The sequence below is a fragment of the Rutilus rutilus genome (assembly GCF_951802725.1).
Source record: "Rutilus rutilus genome assembly, chromosome: 5".
Lineage (NCBI taxonomy): Eukaryota > Metazoa > Chordata > Actinopteri > Cypriniformes > Leuciscidae > Rutilus > Rutilus rutilus.
In genome coordinates, this window is record NC_140213.1 from 39,110,161 (window position 1) to 39,130,210 (window position 20,050).

A 20,050-nucleotide genomic window follows, 5' to 3' on the forward strand; every position below is an offset into this window, starting at 1 on the left:
GAGTACAGCAATAACTGCCCACTTTATCAGCAGTCTTGGTTCTGTAAGTTAATTTTCTCCATTAAGATTTTCCATTAAGAAATTAAGCAAAAAAGAAAGAAATTCAAACAAACACAAACCTAAAGGTGCAGTAAACAATTTCTGAGAAACGCTAGAGCACCACAACACACTTGTAGCCAATCAACAGTAGGGGGCGTGGCCACTCATTTTCTGTTCTTCCATGTCATTAGTTCGTCAACTTCGCACTATTTTTTGCAAAGCATTACTTTGCTTCTGCTATGATAGAGACATCGACTCTTGAATTGCGTGTTCATGCATTTTGGGGGTGGAGCAATGAAGGTAGGAGTGTGTTTGGGTTGATTTAAAATGTCACCAGTTTCACAGAAATCGCTTACTGCACCTTAACTGTGCATCTCATGAAGCGGGGGGGGGGCAAATAAAGCCATCATCACCTGTATCAGCTGTAGCTTAGAATGAGGAGTGAGAAAATGGGTATGAAAAAGATAGATTTATTTACTGGCAAAATAGAACAAAACAAACAATAAAACAAATAAAATTAGAGATCAGGACTAGCAACAGTACAATGTATCCACAGAGATGTTTGGCTTTGCTTCACCCTATCCTTGCAAAAAAAACAAAACAAAAAAACAGAAATACAGACATACAAAGAACAACAGCAACAAAAATATTGACTTACAAAAAGAGAAAAAGAAGACTGAGATCTTCTGAAGAACAACACTATCTACAAACACTGAAGATTAGCCACAAGGTTACAACAGCCTTTTCATTCCATTTCCTTATAAGTCATTACAAAATGATAATTATGACAATATCATTATAATAACTGTAATAATTGCCCCTGTTCCTAGCCTGATATTCAGTGCAGTGCTTACTCCACTGTTTGTAATGGAGGGCTCCCATCTCTGGAAACAAAACGTATGATCTCATGCGTACTGCACAACTTCAATCTAACCGTTAAAGAGTTTTTGATATTATAACAAAAGAAGTGTGGCATTGATAAAAAAAAAAAAAAAAAAAAAACTTGACTATTTTTACAACCTGGCTTGATGTGCGTGTGCCAAGTTATGAAACTATCCCTTCAAAAACAAACAGGAGAAACACTGCAATGATAGGCAGAAACAAACAAGACCTCTAAAATGAAATCTGGACTTGTTATAACTAATCCAGTGGTCATGCACCAATTATCAGAACCTTTCTGTATCATATTCAAGGTAGGGAAAATTAGAGGGGGGAAAAGGTGTGGTGGTGGTGGGGGGGAGGGGGACATAAAACAAAACCTAATATTTGAACATGAACGTTAGTGTTTTATCTAAACTGAAATGTGAAACGTCTTGGGAAAATTGATCAATATTCCCAACCGCCATCCAGCTCTGCGTGCTGTTCCTCAAACCCTTGTTCCAAATGCCACGTCTGCAAAGGTCCATTCCACTTACGTGGCTTTCCTATGCCTTTGAGGGCAATGAATGTTGCTCTCAAAAATGTAGAATACATTAATTATTTAATTTATATAATATTGTAGCATAAAACTGAGAACCCAGGAGTAAAGTCAGGTTGGATGAGCGAAGCTCCAACCAATTACAGTTTTTTTGATGACTACTTGGAACGTACAACAGCAAAAAGTTCCCTAGGTTAGCTACTCCCCCGTCCCCCAAGCACAACTCAAGGTATCCTGCGGTGTTTTGAAATGTCTGGTTTTATGTTTGTAAGTGTGTATGTGTTCAAGTATGCACGGCTGTTAGTCCTCAGCACATGGATATGGTGACATTGATGCCCAGGTTGCCATTCTCTGCAAACAGCTGAGCAATGGAGGTGTCAAACACCAGGCAGTCACTGTTCATGATGGCGGTGGCAATGCCCTCATGGATGGAACGTGGCGTCGCCTCCCAGGTGAGCCGCCGCCGGTGGCCGTTCAACTCCAACCGGTAGGCGAAGTTTTCCGCTTGTTTCCGTGTGCCGATCAGCTGCACGATGGCAAAGAACTGCTGGTGGCCGTCATATTTCTCCTGCTTCTCCAGCACGAGCATAAAATGGAAGCCGAAGCATGACTGCATCATGACCCAGTCCACTGCCCCAGGCAAGTTGATGTCTGTGGCCAGAAAGACAATATCCTCACCTTGTAGCGTGGTTATGGACTTGTGCTGGTGCAGCAAGTGAGGCATGACGGCATCGAGAGATCCCTGCCACTTGCAGGAGGCGCCAGGACAAGGGCAAGAGTATGGCCGGAATTCACAAAGCTCCTCGTGTTCAGCCTTGTCTGTATGTGGTAGGGTAACTTCGCAGCCTGATGAGGCGTACTTGCAGGGGAAAAGCACTGAGTTGGCCACTTTCTCCATGGCCAAATTGCGGATTGACCCAAGTGGGCCTCTGCAGGTGGGGCAGCAGGTGAGCTTGGGCCGGCAGTTGCTACAAACCAAATGGCCGCTCTGGCACTGCAGGATGGGCGGCAGCACATAGTCAAAACAGACAGGACACTCAAATAGGCTGGCGAGGTCACTGTTGGATGCGGTGGTGCCCGACAAGGTTGGGACGCGCTGAGAAGGGGGACATTTAGAGGTTCCTGTGGGCAGCGCTGTGGCAGTCTGACGACTCATTTCTAAAGAAAAGGAGATAAAGAGGAGAGTTAGCTTGGCTGACAGACGACCATAAAGAAATGGAGGTGCACACATTTACAAGGAACATCCACAAACAGCCAAGCAACTGCATTATGCATGACAGCAGAGATCAGCTGGCATCTAATGCACTGATCTGAGCACTTCTGCTTCCGGAAAATAAAGTAGACATTTTAGAATGTAGCCTCAGGGTAAAAATGTACACGTTTCTGCTGATTTAACCAGTATGAACTCCAAAGAGCGATGAAAAAGTCTCAACAGTGCTGTAAGCCAGGCAATGCCTGTTCTCCCTGAGTGGCTCAGAGATATAGCAGTCTAGTGCCACCGATAAGTCAGACAAGGGCCTCTAGGGAAAACTCGGGGCAGCTATTTCTGGCATGAGTAAAATGCACAGATCTTCACGCCTCGCCCATTTTTTTTTTTTAACCCAGACATGGAGAACGGACTCAGAAGACCAGAGCGCATGTCTGCTGCAAGAGTGTTCCTATGGCAACAAGCTGCTGTGAGAAGTGTGAATGTGTATGGGACAACCTGTGTAGAGAAGTATAGGACTTCTTGCCTAATTCATGACAAAAGGAATGACCCAACCGTAACACCCTACCGCTATATATATATATATCCTACTTCTACACATCAGTTAATAGGAAGCACAAGAGCAACTGTAAATCAGCACCAGGGAGCAAATGAAAAAGACTGATTGCCGATTTAACACAGACATCAATTAAGTGAGGAATAAAGAGACTACAGAACAAAGGAGCAGTGTGGCAGGACCAGAGAATAGTAAATCGTCTCACGTGGAGGAATAAGGACAGTGCCAGAAAGGAGGGTGGGGGTGTGGATGGACGGCGAGCTGTGTGTGTGTATGTAGGTGGCTTAGAATCTGCTAGTAAACACATCTGCTCTGATAAAGCCAAGTATTTTCAGCCCCCTCAATGAGCAGCTCTCAGAGTATAACAACTGAGGCCAAAATTAGTCCAAGCACAACAGCTAACACCATGCCCTCAATGTCTTTCCAGGCTTGTAGACAAAGACTAAGGGATTAGAAATGCCAACAAACAGATAAACGTTTGTTTCCAAGTGTATCATTGCAAATCATATGGATTCCTAACATGATTTACACATGTTCCTGGATCAACATCCATTGGTCATGGAACATCATCCAATCAGAAATCTCAGATTTTAGAAGGGTTAAACTTATGTTCTTGTATCAATTATTGTTGTTCTAGGACCTGTTTTACAATATCATTTGACAGATGTTTGCATCCAAAGCAACAGTGCATTCAAGATATACATTTTTGTAAGTTCATGAGAATCTATCCCAAAATCTTGGTGTTAATTAATAGTCTAGCACAATACTGCACTGTTTGAACAACAGGAACACTGTCTTACTTGGACAAGTCACAAGTCATGTTGTGCATGTCTGAATGAACCTATGATTCTTGCTTGAGTGCAGGAGGTGTGTGGTCAAATCCCAGACGAGCCCCCAATAACGGTACACATTTTAAAGAAACAAATTTACAGGTGACCTGTTAACTTGTTTCAGGTGTGTCCAATCCTGGTCCTGGAGGACCACTCTAAACCAGCTAGTCAAGGTCTTCAGGATTAGTAGAAACTCCACGCAGGTGTATTGGGGCAGGTTGAAGCTAAACTCTGCAGGATGTTGGCCCTCCAGGAGCACGACTGGACAGACTTGGCTTTTGTTGAGATGCGTGTCCATATCCAGAGCAGATGTCCGATACAATGAGAGAAGCAAAGACAGCCTGTCTGCTTGAAGTTAAGCCAAAGAGACAGTAAGCCAACCTCCCACCACGAAACAGTCGGAGCAGCTGATGGCTGTCGTACACTACTGTTACAACAGTGCTGCTCCATTAAGCTGAGGTTTTAACAACAGCTGAAGTGATGCATGAGTCTCACTAAGAGAAAAAAAAGTGAAAATTAATTGAAAGGGAATAGTTTGAGAGATAGTGCTTGACTTGTGAGAAAGGATTATTTATGGACATTGACTTTTGTAAGTTGTGGTTGGCAGGCAAAATATCCCGCTTCTGCCAAAACTAAATATATTGGGGGGGGGGGGGGGGGGGGCGGAAGCATTCCAACGCAGCATGTTTAAACATCATGTTCTTCATCTCATGAATAGTCTCATCTTAAATAACCTTCAAAGTAATGAGCAAGAGTAAGTGTCAATTAATCATTAAATCAATGCAATGTTAAAAAGGCTTTATGTCTAGTATGCATTACTATTTAGGCAAGCTATAATGTAAATCGTGATGGTTTGCAATTTGTTTCTCTTTTTAGTCCACTGTGCCAAGAGTAGATTCCCTACGCATTTTTAGTGAGTCTAGAAAGCACTGTAGAAAAATTATATGGCACATAAATATAGTAGACTTACTATAGGCTTAAAAAAAAAAAAAAGTCGACTTCACTAAGGATTTGTTTAAAACTCTGGAAGAAAGCAAAGCGTGGTAAGAGCCCTTGTGGCATTGCTGAATTTTCTATTTGTGAAGTTCTTCGTCTAGGAATCAAAAGGACTGTGGTGTGTCTCTTTTCTCCAGCAGTGCTGAGCTGCTATGTCAGTGGAAAGTTTGCAGTCCATCACATATAACAGGAAATCCTGTAACCCCAGAGGAAGTGGTTAGAGCAGACTCGTTGTCAGGTCTTCTAATGGAGTTAGGAAGAACAAAAGGCAATGCAACTGGCCTACGCAGCACAAGCTGGAGTTTAAAAATGGCGCAATGTCCCAGACTGTTATTTTGTGTCTCAGGTAAACAGATTAATACATCAGATTAATGGAGCCTCAGCAAAAAACCATCAACATTAATGCTGAGGGTAACATCAGCATTAGTGTTGTGCTGAGTCCAAGCAAGGCAATTGGACAAGTCCAAGGACCAAAATACACTAAGCAAGTAAAATACACTGAGCAAAAAGCTCAAAAGGGCAACTCAAAGTTTATAGCTAGCTACTTAAAAACACATCTGGTTTAATGGCACAGACAATTGAAAGCATTACCGCCTAAAAACCTGCATTATGTACAATGACACTACTTGCTTGCAATGCTTTGGCCAAGAACTTGCATTTGCCAAGAATTTGCATTTGCATACTTGCATCCACTGTGTTTCTGTAACCTCTGACTAAAGAATACTGTGCAGTTTAAGCCGACCCAATACTAAGACCTACTGAGTAAACAAAGCTTTTGATCACAAGGACCACCATCTATCTGTGAAGTAAGTGTGCATCTCACCTTTCAAAGTTTTGCATAGATAAAGTGAGAATTCTAATTAAAGAGAGCTCTAGCCTAAAATAATATCTTAAAATATTTAAATAAAGGTTATTACAATTTTGTAACTTCATACTTCAGTAAAATAAACTTTTGAAACAATTAGGACAATATATGAAAAAAAAAATAAAAAAAATAAAAAACTATTTTATTCAAAGTTTTGCATCTTAAGATTTCTATTTAAATGTAACTATGAAATTGGTCCAAACACGATAACATGATTATTTGTAAGCTAAGATATTGCCAGATGTTAACATCAAAGAAAGTCATTTTCAATGGCACTTGCGTAACTAACCTCTGCTACAAACATCTACATTAATTAAACACTTGAATACAGTTTCTTACCACGAATGCAACACTTTGTAAAGCGAGAGCCGAGAGGCATAATAATATGCATTTGCAGCTGCATAAATTGATGGTAGTGCTAATTAACAGTGTACTTTAATACATAAAAAGGTTAGCAAGTTTTATCCAACTCTGTCTTGCAGTTTTATCAGGTACAGTAATGATGTGGTCTGATGCCAGACTCCATGGAGATGTTTGCGGTCAAGAGCTTTGTTCACTCAGTAGGTGTTACCCATTGGATTTAGGCTCGCTGGAGTCTTTGTAATGTGGTTAGTGGTCTGCAACATTCTGTAATGGGAATTAGTTTTATTCCTGAGATCTGAAGTCAGTTCTCAAAATGGATAATAAAAGCTTTGTGGGCTATTTAAATTTAGGATTAAAGTTCGACTAGCTCTTTCACTTTCTCTATGAGGCTTATATGTGCTATGGAAACAAGCTTGTACAGTACACATGTAGTCAGTCAGTCAGGGAAAAATAGGGTCCATCGGAGACGTGTGGAATTCTCAGGTGTGCCGAATAAACACCACAGAGAGTGTAAGAGTAAAACTATATGCAAAATAAGATATACTGGTGTTTTGCCAGATGAGAAGTTTATTCTATGTATCATCTTTTTACTACTTTAATTCATTTTTCTCTAATTCACTTTATAACTGTATCATTTATCTCTTAATTCCTTTTATAACCGTTTTAATTTCCCTTGCTTTTATTTTGTGCTTATTTTCTATGCAAAGCACTTTGAATTGCCACAGTGTGATATTAATTCCTTTCTATGTAAAGCATTTTGAATCTGTTTTAATTTTCCTTGCTTTTATTTTGTGCTTATTTTTATTCCTTTCTATGTAAAGCACTTTGAATTGCCATAGTTTATGAAATGTGCTATATAAATAAACTAGCCTTGCCTTGCCATGTATGATTGCAGAAGGGGTTTGTGGGATATATTCTGGGATACGTTCCAATAAAATGAACTGCTTTTGGTCTAGTTTCATTTGTAAACAGTGTTCTGGAACAGTTCTCTGGAAGAAGCCCTTCTAGATTTGATGGAAGGCACAGACAAGAGGTTCAGTATTCAGGGCTCTGGTGGATGAAAAGATTAAGGCCAAGGAGATGGTAGCGTGATGTGGCCCACAAGGGATCATTTTGGTAGAGATGGGTCACTCTACAATGTCTAATGGTTCTGCCTGTGGTAACAGGCTCAGAGGGAATGGGAGTTTGATGGTACAGATCTGACCAGCTATCCAGATGAGGACTGTGAGTGAATACAGGCAACAAACCCTTATCATTTATCTTTCCTCTGCCACTTCTCTATTCGCTCCACATCCCCATGAACTCAAGCTGAAGTAAACATCAGCTGAACATGAATTGAAGCATCACAGCCAAAAAATACCCAACCCTGGTGCAAGTTTCAACGAACCTACATTTCCAAAAGCCTGCACATTGGCAGAGGATTCTGCTTGGCTTTCCCAAACAGTATGAGTGAGTTCTGTTTACTGTTGTTGTATTTTCAGAACATGAACATGCACAGTGAGAACATAAAACTGAATACTTGCCTTCGTCCATATGATTCCCAAGTACGTCTTTCTTTTTTCCTTGAAATGTGTGGACCTCTGGAAAGAGAGAGAGAGGTTTGGTTAGTTTTGTAAAATGCATAGATAGATCTAGACTTTGTTCATTGTCTGTTTTCATGCTGTTAAAGTGTCATTAAGTTCCAACGCCAACTAAACTATTTAAGTGTTCCAAATCCTTCTTAGCAACGAAGCATCCTTCTTAGACCAGAATGACTTTCTAAACACCAACACCTTTGTTTTTTCTATAGCAACAACTGTACAATACAGTATAATAACAGAAGAGTCAATAAAGCCAGGAACAATACAATTACAAAACAAGTAAAACAGATATTTCTTCATACCGTGATGTTGAGAGAAACAGACACACCCGTCTAACCGTCCTCCTTTTAATGCCCCTATGAACACAACTAGGACTGGGCGGTATACCGAGTTTGTACGATATATCAATATATTTGTATAAACTATACAGAATGAGGCAATACAATTTATATCGCAATTCAATTTATATCAATATATGTTAGTGTGGTATTATGAGCACATCTGAAAACTAGTCCAAATTGTCCTAAACATGAGATATGCTTTATATTATTCAAAATAACTCATAAGATATAGTTAACGCATGTAGTTCAACGCAGCTTGCCCCGTCAGATGCTCTGACAGATATTTGTACTGTTTATTGCATTTAACATTTTGCAAAAATATTTGTTGTTGTAGAAAATACGTCGAATTTTAAACCTACAAATAAGTGTATTTTTATTATAGCAGTAACTGTAAATTGACTATTGTAATGGGGTAATCAAATGTAAGCTAATTAAACAATTACCCTGTGCTTTTGTTTTGATCTATTTTCATTTTTGATGTAGCAATTTTAACGTCTGCTTTAAACTTTTTTTGTTTTAACCCTTTTTTGCACATATAGCATAGCCTACATGGTAACTTACATTTTGTCATATAATGCCATTTTTGTACAAGCTAATATGATTCTTTAGGGTCTAAATTAAAAGTTTGTAATATACTTTAATTAAAAATTCTCATTAGTATTGTAAGAAAACACTCATTTTACCTGGTCAAAAACAGCTCTGTTTTCAGCACGCCGTTTAAGTGCATGTGTCTTTAAATGATAATGAGCTTTGCTCACCCCGCCCCTCTGTTCTGTGGGCGTTTTGCCACAACAACACACGTGGAGTGTTGCCTTGACAACAGTTGAGGGTAACGTTATATTTTGAAGAATGGCAGTGCGCACACTGTGGACTGAGGACACTGTGCAACCGTATCAATTTGAACCCGAGTCGGAAAACAGGACGTTTCTGAATGGTTGGTCAACGTAATGTCACTTATGTATACTTATGTATAGGCATGTATACGTTAGTTCATTGACAGACTGATGTTACAGCTAATGGTCATGAAAAACTTTTTTCCGGTAAATGTAGGCTTGTCCGTGATGCGTAACGTTATCTATGCAGTGTTAGGTACAACTGTCTGGGCTGAACCACTAACATTTTACTGATCTGTTTAAAAAAATAACCAGTCTGTGAGACTATGACAGTCATTAGGCACATAAACAACACATACTCAGACAGGAGCTAATACCTTTTTCAATGTTCTCGTTTATAAAGCAGTCTGGTGGAATGATTCGCGCAAACATGAAAGCATTGACGTTGATCGTGGGGAATATTCCCTTCGAAAACAAACTCAGCCACTGCGTCTTCAGTGGTTCGGATTTAGGAACATCAAAATGACTGCTGTGTTCCTTATTACACAAAAGAACAGAACACCACAATCACTTAGACGCCATTCTGCTCATAGACAGCGCTCCAGCGTATCAACAATGACGCACGGACTATGATTGACATCTCGCTCACGAGCGAGGGCGGGTCTATGTTGAAACGCTGCTGTCAATCAACAATCGTGGGAGGGGCGTCCCGGCTTGATTTGAGACAGGGGAAAACATATAAGAAGATTAAAAAAAAAACACTGGATGGATTTTTATCATTTTATGATGGTTGTGTACAGGCACTGCCAACACACATTTCAGTACAATCAACTTGTAAAAGTGCATGTACCATTATATGACCCCTTTAACATATATTTGTTTTCATAGCCTTCAACATTAACATTGTAAGACAACATTGGGCAGTATGTGAATTTTTTTTTTTTTTTTTATCCAAATGGAAAAAGTCAAAAATAGCCCTAAATACAACTTTATCCGTTTTTATCTTTTGTAATGTGAGGCCTGTTTAAAGCAGATACTCACGGTGGGCAGGACTAATGCGGAGCACAATACCGGTTGGGCTTCACATTGATTTCTCCACATTAGGCCACACTTCAATATTTCATCAGAAGCCATTCAGAATGGAAGGACGATCAATACGCATTAAAGTATCTGGTGAAATTATTCAGCAGATTAGGAGGTGTCGAAGTCCAAATCTGGCAGATGGTCAATAGCATGGATCAGCGTGACCAAAAGCCAACAGGGACTTAAAAAGCTGAAAACTCAATTTTGTTTTGATATCAACATTTGTAATTGACTGAGCTGCTAGTATGAGAACATCATGACAAGTTTATGAAGCCTTTCACAAGTCATATAGTGACCGTTCTAAATCTCAGGACCAATTCTATGTCATAGAACTAACGCAGTCATTTAGCCACCAGCGAAAACCTTTGGAATGAAAAAATAAAATAAAAATGTGAGATGAGGTTAAGAAATATACCCTAAATGTATTGTGGGTAGTTGACAAATGGACATGCATATTATTTTGAGAAATGTAGGGGATTCTAGTGAGCGAAAGTGTAGTCCTATGCTTTCAGATGTTGTAACTAGTTTCTAGTTTTAATCAACATTTAATTTCAATGGAAATTGATCAAATCAAATCAAATTTTATTTGAAGAAATATAAATAAATAAATAAACTGAAAAAATATATATTTCTCTATAAATTACATTTAGAAAAGTGTCATCGAGATCCAATAAAGTCTTTTGAGTCTTTTTATTTCCAATCTAATTTTCAAAAAATAAATACATTTAATTAATTTAATGAAATTCTAGCTATTCAGTTACTGGAGAGGCTTTCCTTGTGTCTCAAAATTGCATAATAAAATTTAAAATTTGAGATTGATAAAACGCGATATATCCTTTAGCATTATTTACGTATTCATATTTTCAAAATATTTTACTACTTAGGTAGTCGGCATGATTTCAATGTCTCTTGATATGTACAAGCCACAGAAACACATGATCCTCCTGTCTGTGAGTCATAGTTCCCTGAGCAGGCAGACGAGTCACAGCATGCCCTCACTGTACAGTCCCCCTTTAGTGTTCAACACTCCACACCAATTCCAAACACATGCGTGTATAATCCTAGTATGCACAACTACACTACTAATAGAGTGAACAGAAAAGCACAGCCGAGTACAAGACGCTTGAACAATGCACGCAATATGTCTGATGACAGTTCCATTGAAGTTACCACTATCAAACTATGACAACAAACACACACATAGACAAAGAAAACAAAAATCAAGGATGGGAGGGTTCTCAGCATTTTATAACAGAGAAAAGAGTGTTGTCTCTCAAAACAGACAACTTTTCCTTCGTCAACAGTAGAAAGCATAGGAATGTAACCAGAAGCCCAAAGAAAACAAGGTTTGTGAAAATGTCTCTGTGTTTTTTGGTACATACTACATACATACAATGAAAGTCAATGGGGCCCAATGTTTTAAACTCCTTTGACTTTCAGTGTATGGCCAAAACAGTCTGAATGAGAGACAAATGAAATGGCCTGCCTCTTACAGGTGAGTTAGTGGTGGTAGTAAACAATGAGAGCATATTTCTGTTACCTTTAGGTTTACTAGCAGTTCGGGCCGCTATGCAAGAGAAGAGCTTGAGCACCCCCTTCCATGAGTACACAGGCTGTAGTCTAACCGTAGCAGACATGGGGAGCAGATTGACTCTTCATCATGCTCTTTACATAAAAACAAAAGTTCCTCCTTTCCTGTTTCACTCGTTTTCCTACGGTCTTTTTCTAATGACACCGCAAGATAGAAACACAGCTCCAACAGGTCGCCTAGGGCCACTGTAAGGTATCCCCACCACCAACCCCTCCAAAGGAGGAAGGGATGAGTCCCGAACACCAACACACTCGTGCAATTTGCGCAATTCCAGCAGCCGTTCCTTAAAGTGGAGAGCAGGAGATTTCCTTTTTAAAAGAATATACTCAGGATGAGTACAAATAGAGTACGGGAAGTGGGGGAGAAAAAAGGATTTGCTGTAATCTAGGAATGTTACACAAGTAGATCCAGTTTCCAGCGTCTGGAAGGAGACTTAAGCTGCAGTCCCGGGGAAGAGGGAAAAAACTAAAAACAGGGTTAAGGAGTCGAGTTGATGGGGTTTTCCTCCCTTTAAAAGCACATTCCAGGACTCGTTTGAGAAAGACCACTCCCATGACTTTCAGAATACCCCGTCAGCTCGGCAAGTGAAGACGGGGAAGGAAGAAACATGCTGTTGCACAGAAGAGCGAACTCTCAGAACGATCGCAGAAAGAAGGAGAGTCCCGCCTGCGCCGTCACCACTGTTGCCTGTGGGTTGAGGAGTCAAATGCCAGTCTGAAGACAGCATGCTCTCTCTCTCTCTCTCTGAGGACGAGGAGTGGGACCGGTTCATGAGCCCAGCCGTATCAGATTACACAGCTCCTCCTCCAGCCGCTGCCTTTATTCATGTCGACCAGACAAAGAGTCTTTACAGCATGGCACCTCTACAACAGCCGGCAACTTAAACAAAACACTCCACAATTACACACGTTGCTCATAAACGGCACTGACAAAACCACAAAAGCATAGAAATGCAGATTTATGGGCCCTTTAATGTCTTTGAACACAGAGAGAGGGAGAACGTGGCACATTACAACAAATCCAATATCGCAAGTCTCAACTGCTTTAAAGAAGCTCATAGTGTACAGCCACATCATTCACCACTAAGTATCGTCTATCACCACTACCCAAAATACCCCAGCACATGCACACATGCTTATAATGGGGCTGATTAAAACAATCTGACCTTTCTGCTCTTGAAACTGACATTAAGGCCCAGACGGTGGCCCCATATCAGCGTTTCAGTGTGACACTACAAGGCTCTGACCATCTCGTGTGACCTTTGGTCCCTCACCTTCGTCAAAACCTGCCCTGTAAGATTTAACTAGCGATAACATGACAACCAAAACATTAAATTCCACAATGCTGTGCTCATGAGACCTCTTATTAAAATCCTTGCCATTATAGACACAACAAATGGTGTTCATCTTCAGACAGTCTAACATCTGTTAATCATAGAGCTGTTAAATACAAGGACGGACTTACAAAAGAAACGAAAGCCTTTAAAATTATCAAAGACCATTTGCCTTTTGTTCCAGTGTTGCTACATTATCATTTGAAAGGGCAGATGTGACGGTTCACGCATGTAAAAAGGGTTTTGCCTTGTCCTGCCTCACGTACAGTGTGACAAACACCTGCAGGCATGTGGTAATGGTGCTTTTCCTAATTTCTCACCAGTTTGTTTACACGGATACAAGGAAAAACATCTTGCCATGTCTCAGGCTAGAAAAAAAACAAAACAAAAAACACAAATGAACATGATTTCATAGGAAAAATCTGTTAAACATCTTTTCACATAACAAAAATGTCTCCTTGCATGTTGTTTATAACAGGGTTCCCACACCTTGGTTACCTTTACCCAGTAGATTTGTGCGCTTGAACGTCATGGCAACGTGCAACACAAAGTACCTCACACGGGAAACACTTAGCGTAACACGTAAAAGCAAATCAAGCAAGCTATAATTCATAGGACACGAAGAGTTGGCGAAATAAATAACACACTAGCGGACTGGAGGGAATAATATGGAATTTTTTTCCAGAAAACTTCTTGCACAAAATAAATTCAAGCACTTTCAAGGACCTGTATGTTTATTCACAAAAACTTTCAGATTCACAAACTTTCAAGGATTTCATAATTATAAATGCATTAACTGTTAGTCACTATTAAATCAAGAATTAACATAAGTCATTTCTTAAATTGAATAAACTTATAAAATGTTTATGTTTTTTTTTCTTCATTACAATATCACAAAGTATTCATTTTAATTCAGAAATGGAAAACATCACAAAAATGTGGTCATCTTCTGAATTTAATGACACGTTTTAAACTGTCATGATCTGCATCTAATGTATTTTTGAGTAGAATAAATCTGCAAATCTGTAAATCTGTAAAATGTAAATCTGCATCTAATGACAAAGTACAATAATTAAAAAAATTAATTAAATTGAATGCAAACTGTAAAACAAGATGATTACAGTTCATCTCTGGAAACAAACACACCATGTGCTCCACATTGCCCCCCACAGGCCCAGATCATATGCTGACAGCAAGATGTTTTGTTAATGGTACAAATCTGCAATCAACGCAGAACAAGCACTTGTAAACAGGGCTGAGGGCAAGGCAGAGATTCTACCCAGTATTACCATCTAAATGAAGACTCAGACATGATATTTCCATGCAGGTCATTGTGCTCCGGGTAGAGTAAACACCAGAGCTCCTCTCCACTACAGCTGGAATGCAAAACAAGTTTCCAGTGGAAAATATAGGATAAAAAAAACAACAACACACACACACACACATTACTATGAAACCCACAATCATCAGTACAGTTGTTTTGCATGAGAAATGGCTTTTGCCCTTACTAAGTCTGCCTAAACGAATGGCCTTTACACGGAAGAACATTGTAAAGCGCATGTACTGACAGCAGGTCATCCACAACCTTATTTCAGTAGGGTTGGGTATCGCTTGGGTTTCTAACGACACCGGTGCCAAATCGATACTTTTTAAACAGTACCGGTGCCTCAAATGATAGCGGTGGATTACATTAAAGAACGGCTTTTTTTTTTTTTTATTATTATTCTTCAAATTGAACAATATATTAAAAGTTTAAAGTATACTTAAATATGTAAATATAAATAAATACAAAACACAACAAATTTACATACTCACAGTAAAACCTAAGCCACCTAAACCAAATACAATAATTTAACACTAAATAACAGTTCCAGTACTACTAGCAGGCATTAGTAGAGGAATGCAAGCAACCACGATATTTGCGTTTTTTTTCCGATAAGGCTATGCCCTTCTTGTTTTACACGATGTGCATGTGTATTAAATATAAATAAGTTACTAATGTGCAATGCGTGCTGTGTTTATCATGGTGATTTGTTCAGACAGACGAATAAACAGACAGTGGATGAGAGAGAGAGATTGACTTAGTGTGTGCGATTACCTGCGTCTTTCCTTCAGGTCAAGTAAAAAAAAAAAAAAAAAAAAGGGGTTGCCATGTCAAAGGAAAGTAAAAATCCATGTCCTTTCACGGCAACATCACGCAACCGTAACCACGATAGTCCAAAAATCTCTACCCGTTGATTGTGTATACCGCTATATCGCCTGACCCTATGGTCATCTCCAAATGGGCCACTCACTTCAAAAGTGAAACAGAAGCTACACCTGAATACAAACAGGGAGAAATGATGCATAACATGCACACACTTCATTTGTGATTCTATCCCATCCATTATCTCTTGCTCATCTCTACGATACCTTCTCAATGGACAGAGTCCATTAGAGCTCTATCCTGTAACTCTATATACAGCAAAAGCTCTGGGCAGGGACTGCTAATGTAACTAGCAGCTATAACCATGTATATTAGCACATGCAAGCTGTGGGCACTCTGGGCAAACAATGAGGTATTTTGTGTATTTGTGTTGTCCTTTTACACTTACGCAAGAGGGTTTGTGTCTTTTAGCCTGATACGTCAGACTTCGTACTTCCGCTCAATTTCAGTTCGCTTCTGTACTCAGTCTGAGATAGCGACCTTTCTCCCCGTTTTCCTCCGGCCTCAAAACAGCCGGCCAATCAACGAACAGAGGGCGGGCTGAGAGCCGTGACGTAGACGCTGATTGTACCGTGGATGCGTAGATTTACTTCACACAGTCTGCAAAAGTCGTTCACAGCCATGTTCACTCCGGTATTTCGCTCGATGGTTTTGTTTTCGCATCATACATGTGTTTACAGTGGAAGTTAGATGCGGCGCATAACACACGTCATAACCAAACGTTATGTGATTGGCTTACGGGTAACCAATGATTTTAAACTTCAGACAATTCAACACACAAAAAAACAGTCTGGTTTTCACTAAGGAGCATAAAAGTGCTTTTAAATTGGAAAAAATAAAGATTTGACATTTATCGTGATAATGATCAATATGGACTTTTTTGGCCATATCGCCCAGCCATAGTTAAAATGAATGGAGAATATCTCGTGTTTTTCTGTGGGTGTTCGGCCATTTCCATGCTTAAAGGGATACTCCACTTTTTTCGGAAATATGCTCATTTTACATCTCCCCCAGAGTTAAACAGTTGAGTTTTACCGTTTTAGAATCCATTCAGCCGAACTCCGGGTCTGACGGTACCACTTTTAGCATAGCTTAGCACAGATCATTGATTCTGATGAGTCCAGTAGCATTTCTTTCAAAATGACCAAAGAGTTTCAATATTTTTCCTATTTAAAACTTGACTCTTCTGTAGTTAAACCGTGTACTAAGATCGACGGAAAATGAAAAGTTGCGATTTTCTAAGCCTATATGGCTAGGAACTACTCTCATTCCGGCGTAATAATCAAGGAACTGTGCGGCTGTACCATGAGTGCAGCAGGCGTAATGATATGACGCAGCGCCTGAAAATAGGTCTAATAGGTTAGACAAACTTAGTCCCGGTCACGTTGGAAGAAGTTACCGAGCTGGGGACTATTTTCAGGCGCTGCGTCATATCATTACGCCTGCTGCACCCATGGTACAGCCGCACAGTTCCTTGATTATTACGCTGGAATGAGAGTAGTTCCTAGCCATATAGGCTTAGAAAATCGCAACTTTTCATTTTCCGTCGATCTTAGTACACGGTTTAACTACAGAAGAGTCAAGTTTTAAATAGGAAAAATATTGAAACTCTTTGGTCATTTTGAAAGAAATGCTACTGGACTCATCAGAATCAATGATCTGTGCTAAGCTATGCTAAAAGTGGTACCGTCAGACCCGGAGTTCGGCTGAATGGATTCTAAAACGGTAAAACTCAACTGTTTAACTCTGGGGGAGATGTAAAATGAGCTTATTTCCGAAAAAAGTGGAGTATCCCTTTAAGCCTCCGAACACCACTTTGAAGCATCGAGGGGTATAACAAGTAGGCTATATGAGGTGGAAGAGCGACGCAATGGGATAGAGAGTGTGAAATGGTCGATCCCTGCTCTATACTCCCATTTCAGCTATTCTAAAGAGGGTCAGATTACCTCACCATTACCCTGGCCTGAAGCTGTGGAGTCCAACTCTAAAAGACAAATGTCATTTCTTGGTCACATTTCTGTGATCAAGTGATCGTGCAGCTGCCCCATAAACACAGGTTGAAAACACAAGAGTCACAACAAAATGACTCCAGTCATTGAACAACACTCTAAAGAACAATACCCAACAATGCAATTTAGCAGAAACAAATGTCTTGCAAGTCAACACATCATATTTTAAATGTAGGCATTAGACCATTTAGACAGAAAAACAACTTTCATTGCCTTCTGAAGATCTCACTAAAGTGCACAAATCTCTACAGAAATAATCAATAACTTTGTGATGAACACTCCATAACATGATCTCTAGTTCACTGCTGAGGTGTGTAAAGAGAATGAAAGAGAAGGATTGCATTTCCAAGCATCTGGACACACAGAGACAAATCGAATGCGTCCCAAATTCAAGGCAGAAGGGTTTATACATTATTAAGCTTATGCCTTCTGCGTTTCTCAAAAGCATTGTGAGCTAAGTTGATATCTATTATTTACCCTGGACAATCAATCCTTCATCAATCCAATAGAGATATCAATCAGCAAATGAGATATCACAGAAAGATGAGGGCTTTTTTTACAGCACTTTAAATAAGTAGCCTGAAGGTTCTCTTAAAATATATTCAATGCTGCAAAATATCAAGTCTGTGGCAACACTCCAGTGTTTATAACAACCTTACCTTTCTAAAGATAGTAGAATAAGGTTAGTTACCGAAGGGATTTGACCCTCTCCTATCTAGCTATTTCTTCAACCAACTGCAACTTAACCTCAATTACTGTAATCGATAGGGGAGGTGCTTAAATGGATCTTTAAGGATAAAGAACAACGAAAACAGTACAGCTCAATTCAGTCGCAACAAAGATGCAAGCAAAACATCTCCCTGGCAAATCGCAGTCGCTTTGTAAACAGAACGGTGTGGTGATCCAGATGCCAAGTTCAAGGCGTCTGTGAGCGCGGAAGCTTAAAATAAATCCCGTGTGTAGCATTCGTGGACATTAAGCTTCTTTAGGTCTCAAAGCAATCACATGCACACGCACATCTGATGCTTTTACTGTAACATCTTGGGTTTGAGAGAGTCAACACCAAGTGTCGGTTGACTGCTAGCTTTATGCACGTTTTCTTTAGGACTGATTTCTTAATCATCATTACAGGTTATATTGACCATAACGGTGCTAAAATGGTTCCTACATCACATACTAGCCCAGCTAGCCCTGTCTCTGTGTACATGTGTATTTAATGCCAGGATTATTTTGCAGAGAATGATACAGTAGGCTATCTGTCAGCCAAGCCATCTCTCTTACGCTTAGAAATAGTCTAGTATGATTCAACGTCAATTAACGAGGCCTCAAGCTTACAACTAAATATTAAACACAAATAGCATGTCTGCATGCATGCATCCGATTATTAACATTGGAAAGAATTCCGTTGGTTAGATTCCGTTTAATTTCATCACATTAATAGTGTCTCACTTAGCACAAGCATAGAGAGCTAGCAAAGCCGGGCTAATAATGGTTACATGGACCAAATCTCAGCGTTTAAGAGAATCAATAAAACATTTTAAAACAGACTGGCTACGAACCACACCGGGAATCGTAATGTGTTAACAGAAAAATGGGTCAAATGAATGGTGTATTGATGAGGAATGCAGTAAAAGGTTTGATAGCATGGTCGGCTAGCCGCTTTTTAAGCTAGCTAGCTCGCTAAAATCAACAACAGAGGCATTATCCTCGAATGAGGGATTTAAACACTGCACTTACCGCTGGAAAAATACCCTTCTGCTGCCAAACGGAACAATTAAAAAAAATAATCCACTACACGTCGGTCCTCGTCCGTTAATCGTTTGGATGTTTGTGTTTCCACATTCGCTAAAAAGAGACGCTGCTGTCGCCCGGCAGTCTCGGTGTCGCGCACTGACTGGAGCTGTTTAAATATATTTTTCACGGGAGCGGCGCTACAAGTCACGCGCTTCAGCCACATGAACGCGGGGAGGAGAACAACGTTGGGTCAACAACTTACAGACCATTGACTGTACAACAGACTAGTGATGATGGGATGTCCGTCTCATTACATTTCTACGAATCGGTTCTTTTGAACAGTTCATATCAAAGAACCAATTCAGAAAACCGTTTCAACAGCAACACGTGGCCCCTGACATCCCATGTTTAGTGTAAAATGTTCGCATAAAACCACATGCATTCATACCGTATATTGTTTATTATATTTTTCACTTAAGTTGTATTAATGTATATTAGTGTGCGTTTAGCGTTATAATAGTGTTCTGTGTTGTTGCGACCATGATTCAGCAAGGTAACGTCACATTTGCAAAATGCTAAATTTCATGTGCATCTCCCGGATGAAAAGCCTGGATGTTTTGATACAATACTATTAAAACCAACCCTGTCGTAGGCCTATGTTAATATAAAAAACGATCACCAATAAAGTTATAAACATATCTCCAGCACGTTTTATAATGTATAGGCTAAAATTTCTGTAAAGTGAACCCCTTCAGTCGGTAAGCTATTCGGATTGGTTCGAAAGATACGATTCTCGGTTCCGTTGCGAGCAGGGTCGTAGGCAGGGTTTTATAGTCACCGAGGTCCCACATTCGAGCTGTCTCGATCCCCTCCGAAAGCTGAGCTTTGACTGATATAGTCTTTTCATTTCAGTGTCAGTAAAGAAGAAAGTAAACATATGTGGTCAACTGATATTTGTTTTATGAATCATTTTCTTAGAAAAGCGAATTTAACGCTAATCCACGAAAGCTACTAAATTTAGGCTAAGTTCATTCACAATATGAACACATTCATTATTAATCTCATAT

General features: G+C 39.7%; 1 protein-coding gene across 2 annotated transcripts; it reads right to left on the minus strand.

The window, feature by feature from the left end:
• Positions 1 to 493: 493 nt before the first annotated feature.
• siah1 (siah E3 ubiquitin protein ligase 1) lies at positions 494 to 19,310 on the minus strand. 2 transcript variants are annotated; one of them, XM_084409833.1, is made up of 3 exons: positions 18,987 to 19,310; positions 7,797 to 7,853; positions 494 to 2,614 (listed from the first exon to the last, which is right to left on the minus strand). In XM_084409833.1, the coding sequence occupies exons 2-3, from the start codon at positions 7,804 to 7,806 to the stop codon at positions 1,764 to 1,766; spliced, it is 861 nt and encodes a 286-aa protein (XP_084265959.1). In that variant the 5' UTR covers positions 7,807 to 7,853; positions 18,987 to 19,310; the 3' UTR covers positions 494 to 1,763. The 2 variants fall into 2 exon arrangements, with proteins under 2 accessions (XP_084265959.1, XP_084265958.1); XM_084409832.1 differs by lacking the exon at positions 18,987 to 19,310 and adding an exon at positions 11,651 to 12,447.
• Positions 19,311 to 20,050: the final 740 nt, after the last annotated feature.

Excerpts from the sequence above, each read along its gene's own strand:
- siah1 (XM_084409832.1), bottom strand. The coding sequence starts at position 11,747 with ATGTCTGCTACGGTTAGACTACAGCCTGTGTACTCATGGAAGGGGGTG. Across the intron at positions 7,854-11,650 it reads AACTGCTAGTAAACCTAAAG|AGGTCCACACATTTCAAGGA; the intron begins GTAACAGAAATA and ends CTCTCTTTCCAG. Across the intron at positions 2,615-7,796 it reads TGGGAATCATATGGACGAAG|AAATGAGTCGTCAGACTGCC; the intron begins GCAAGTATTCAG and ends CCTTTTCTTTAG.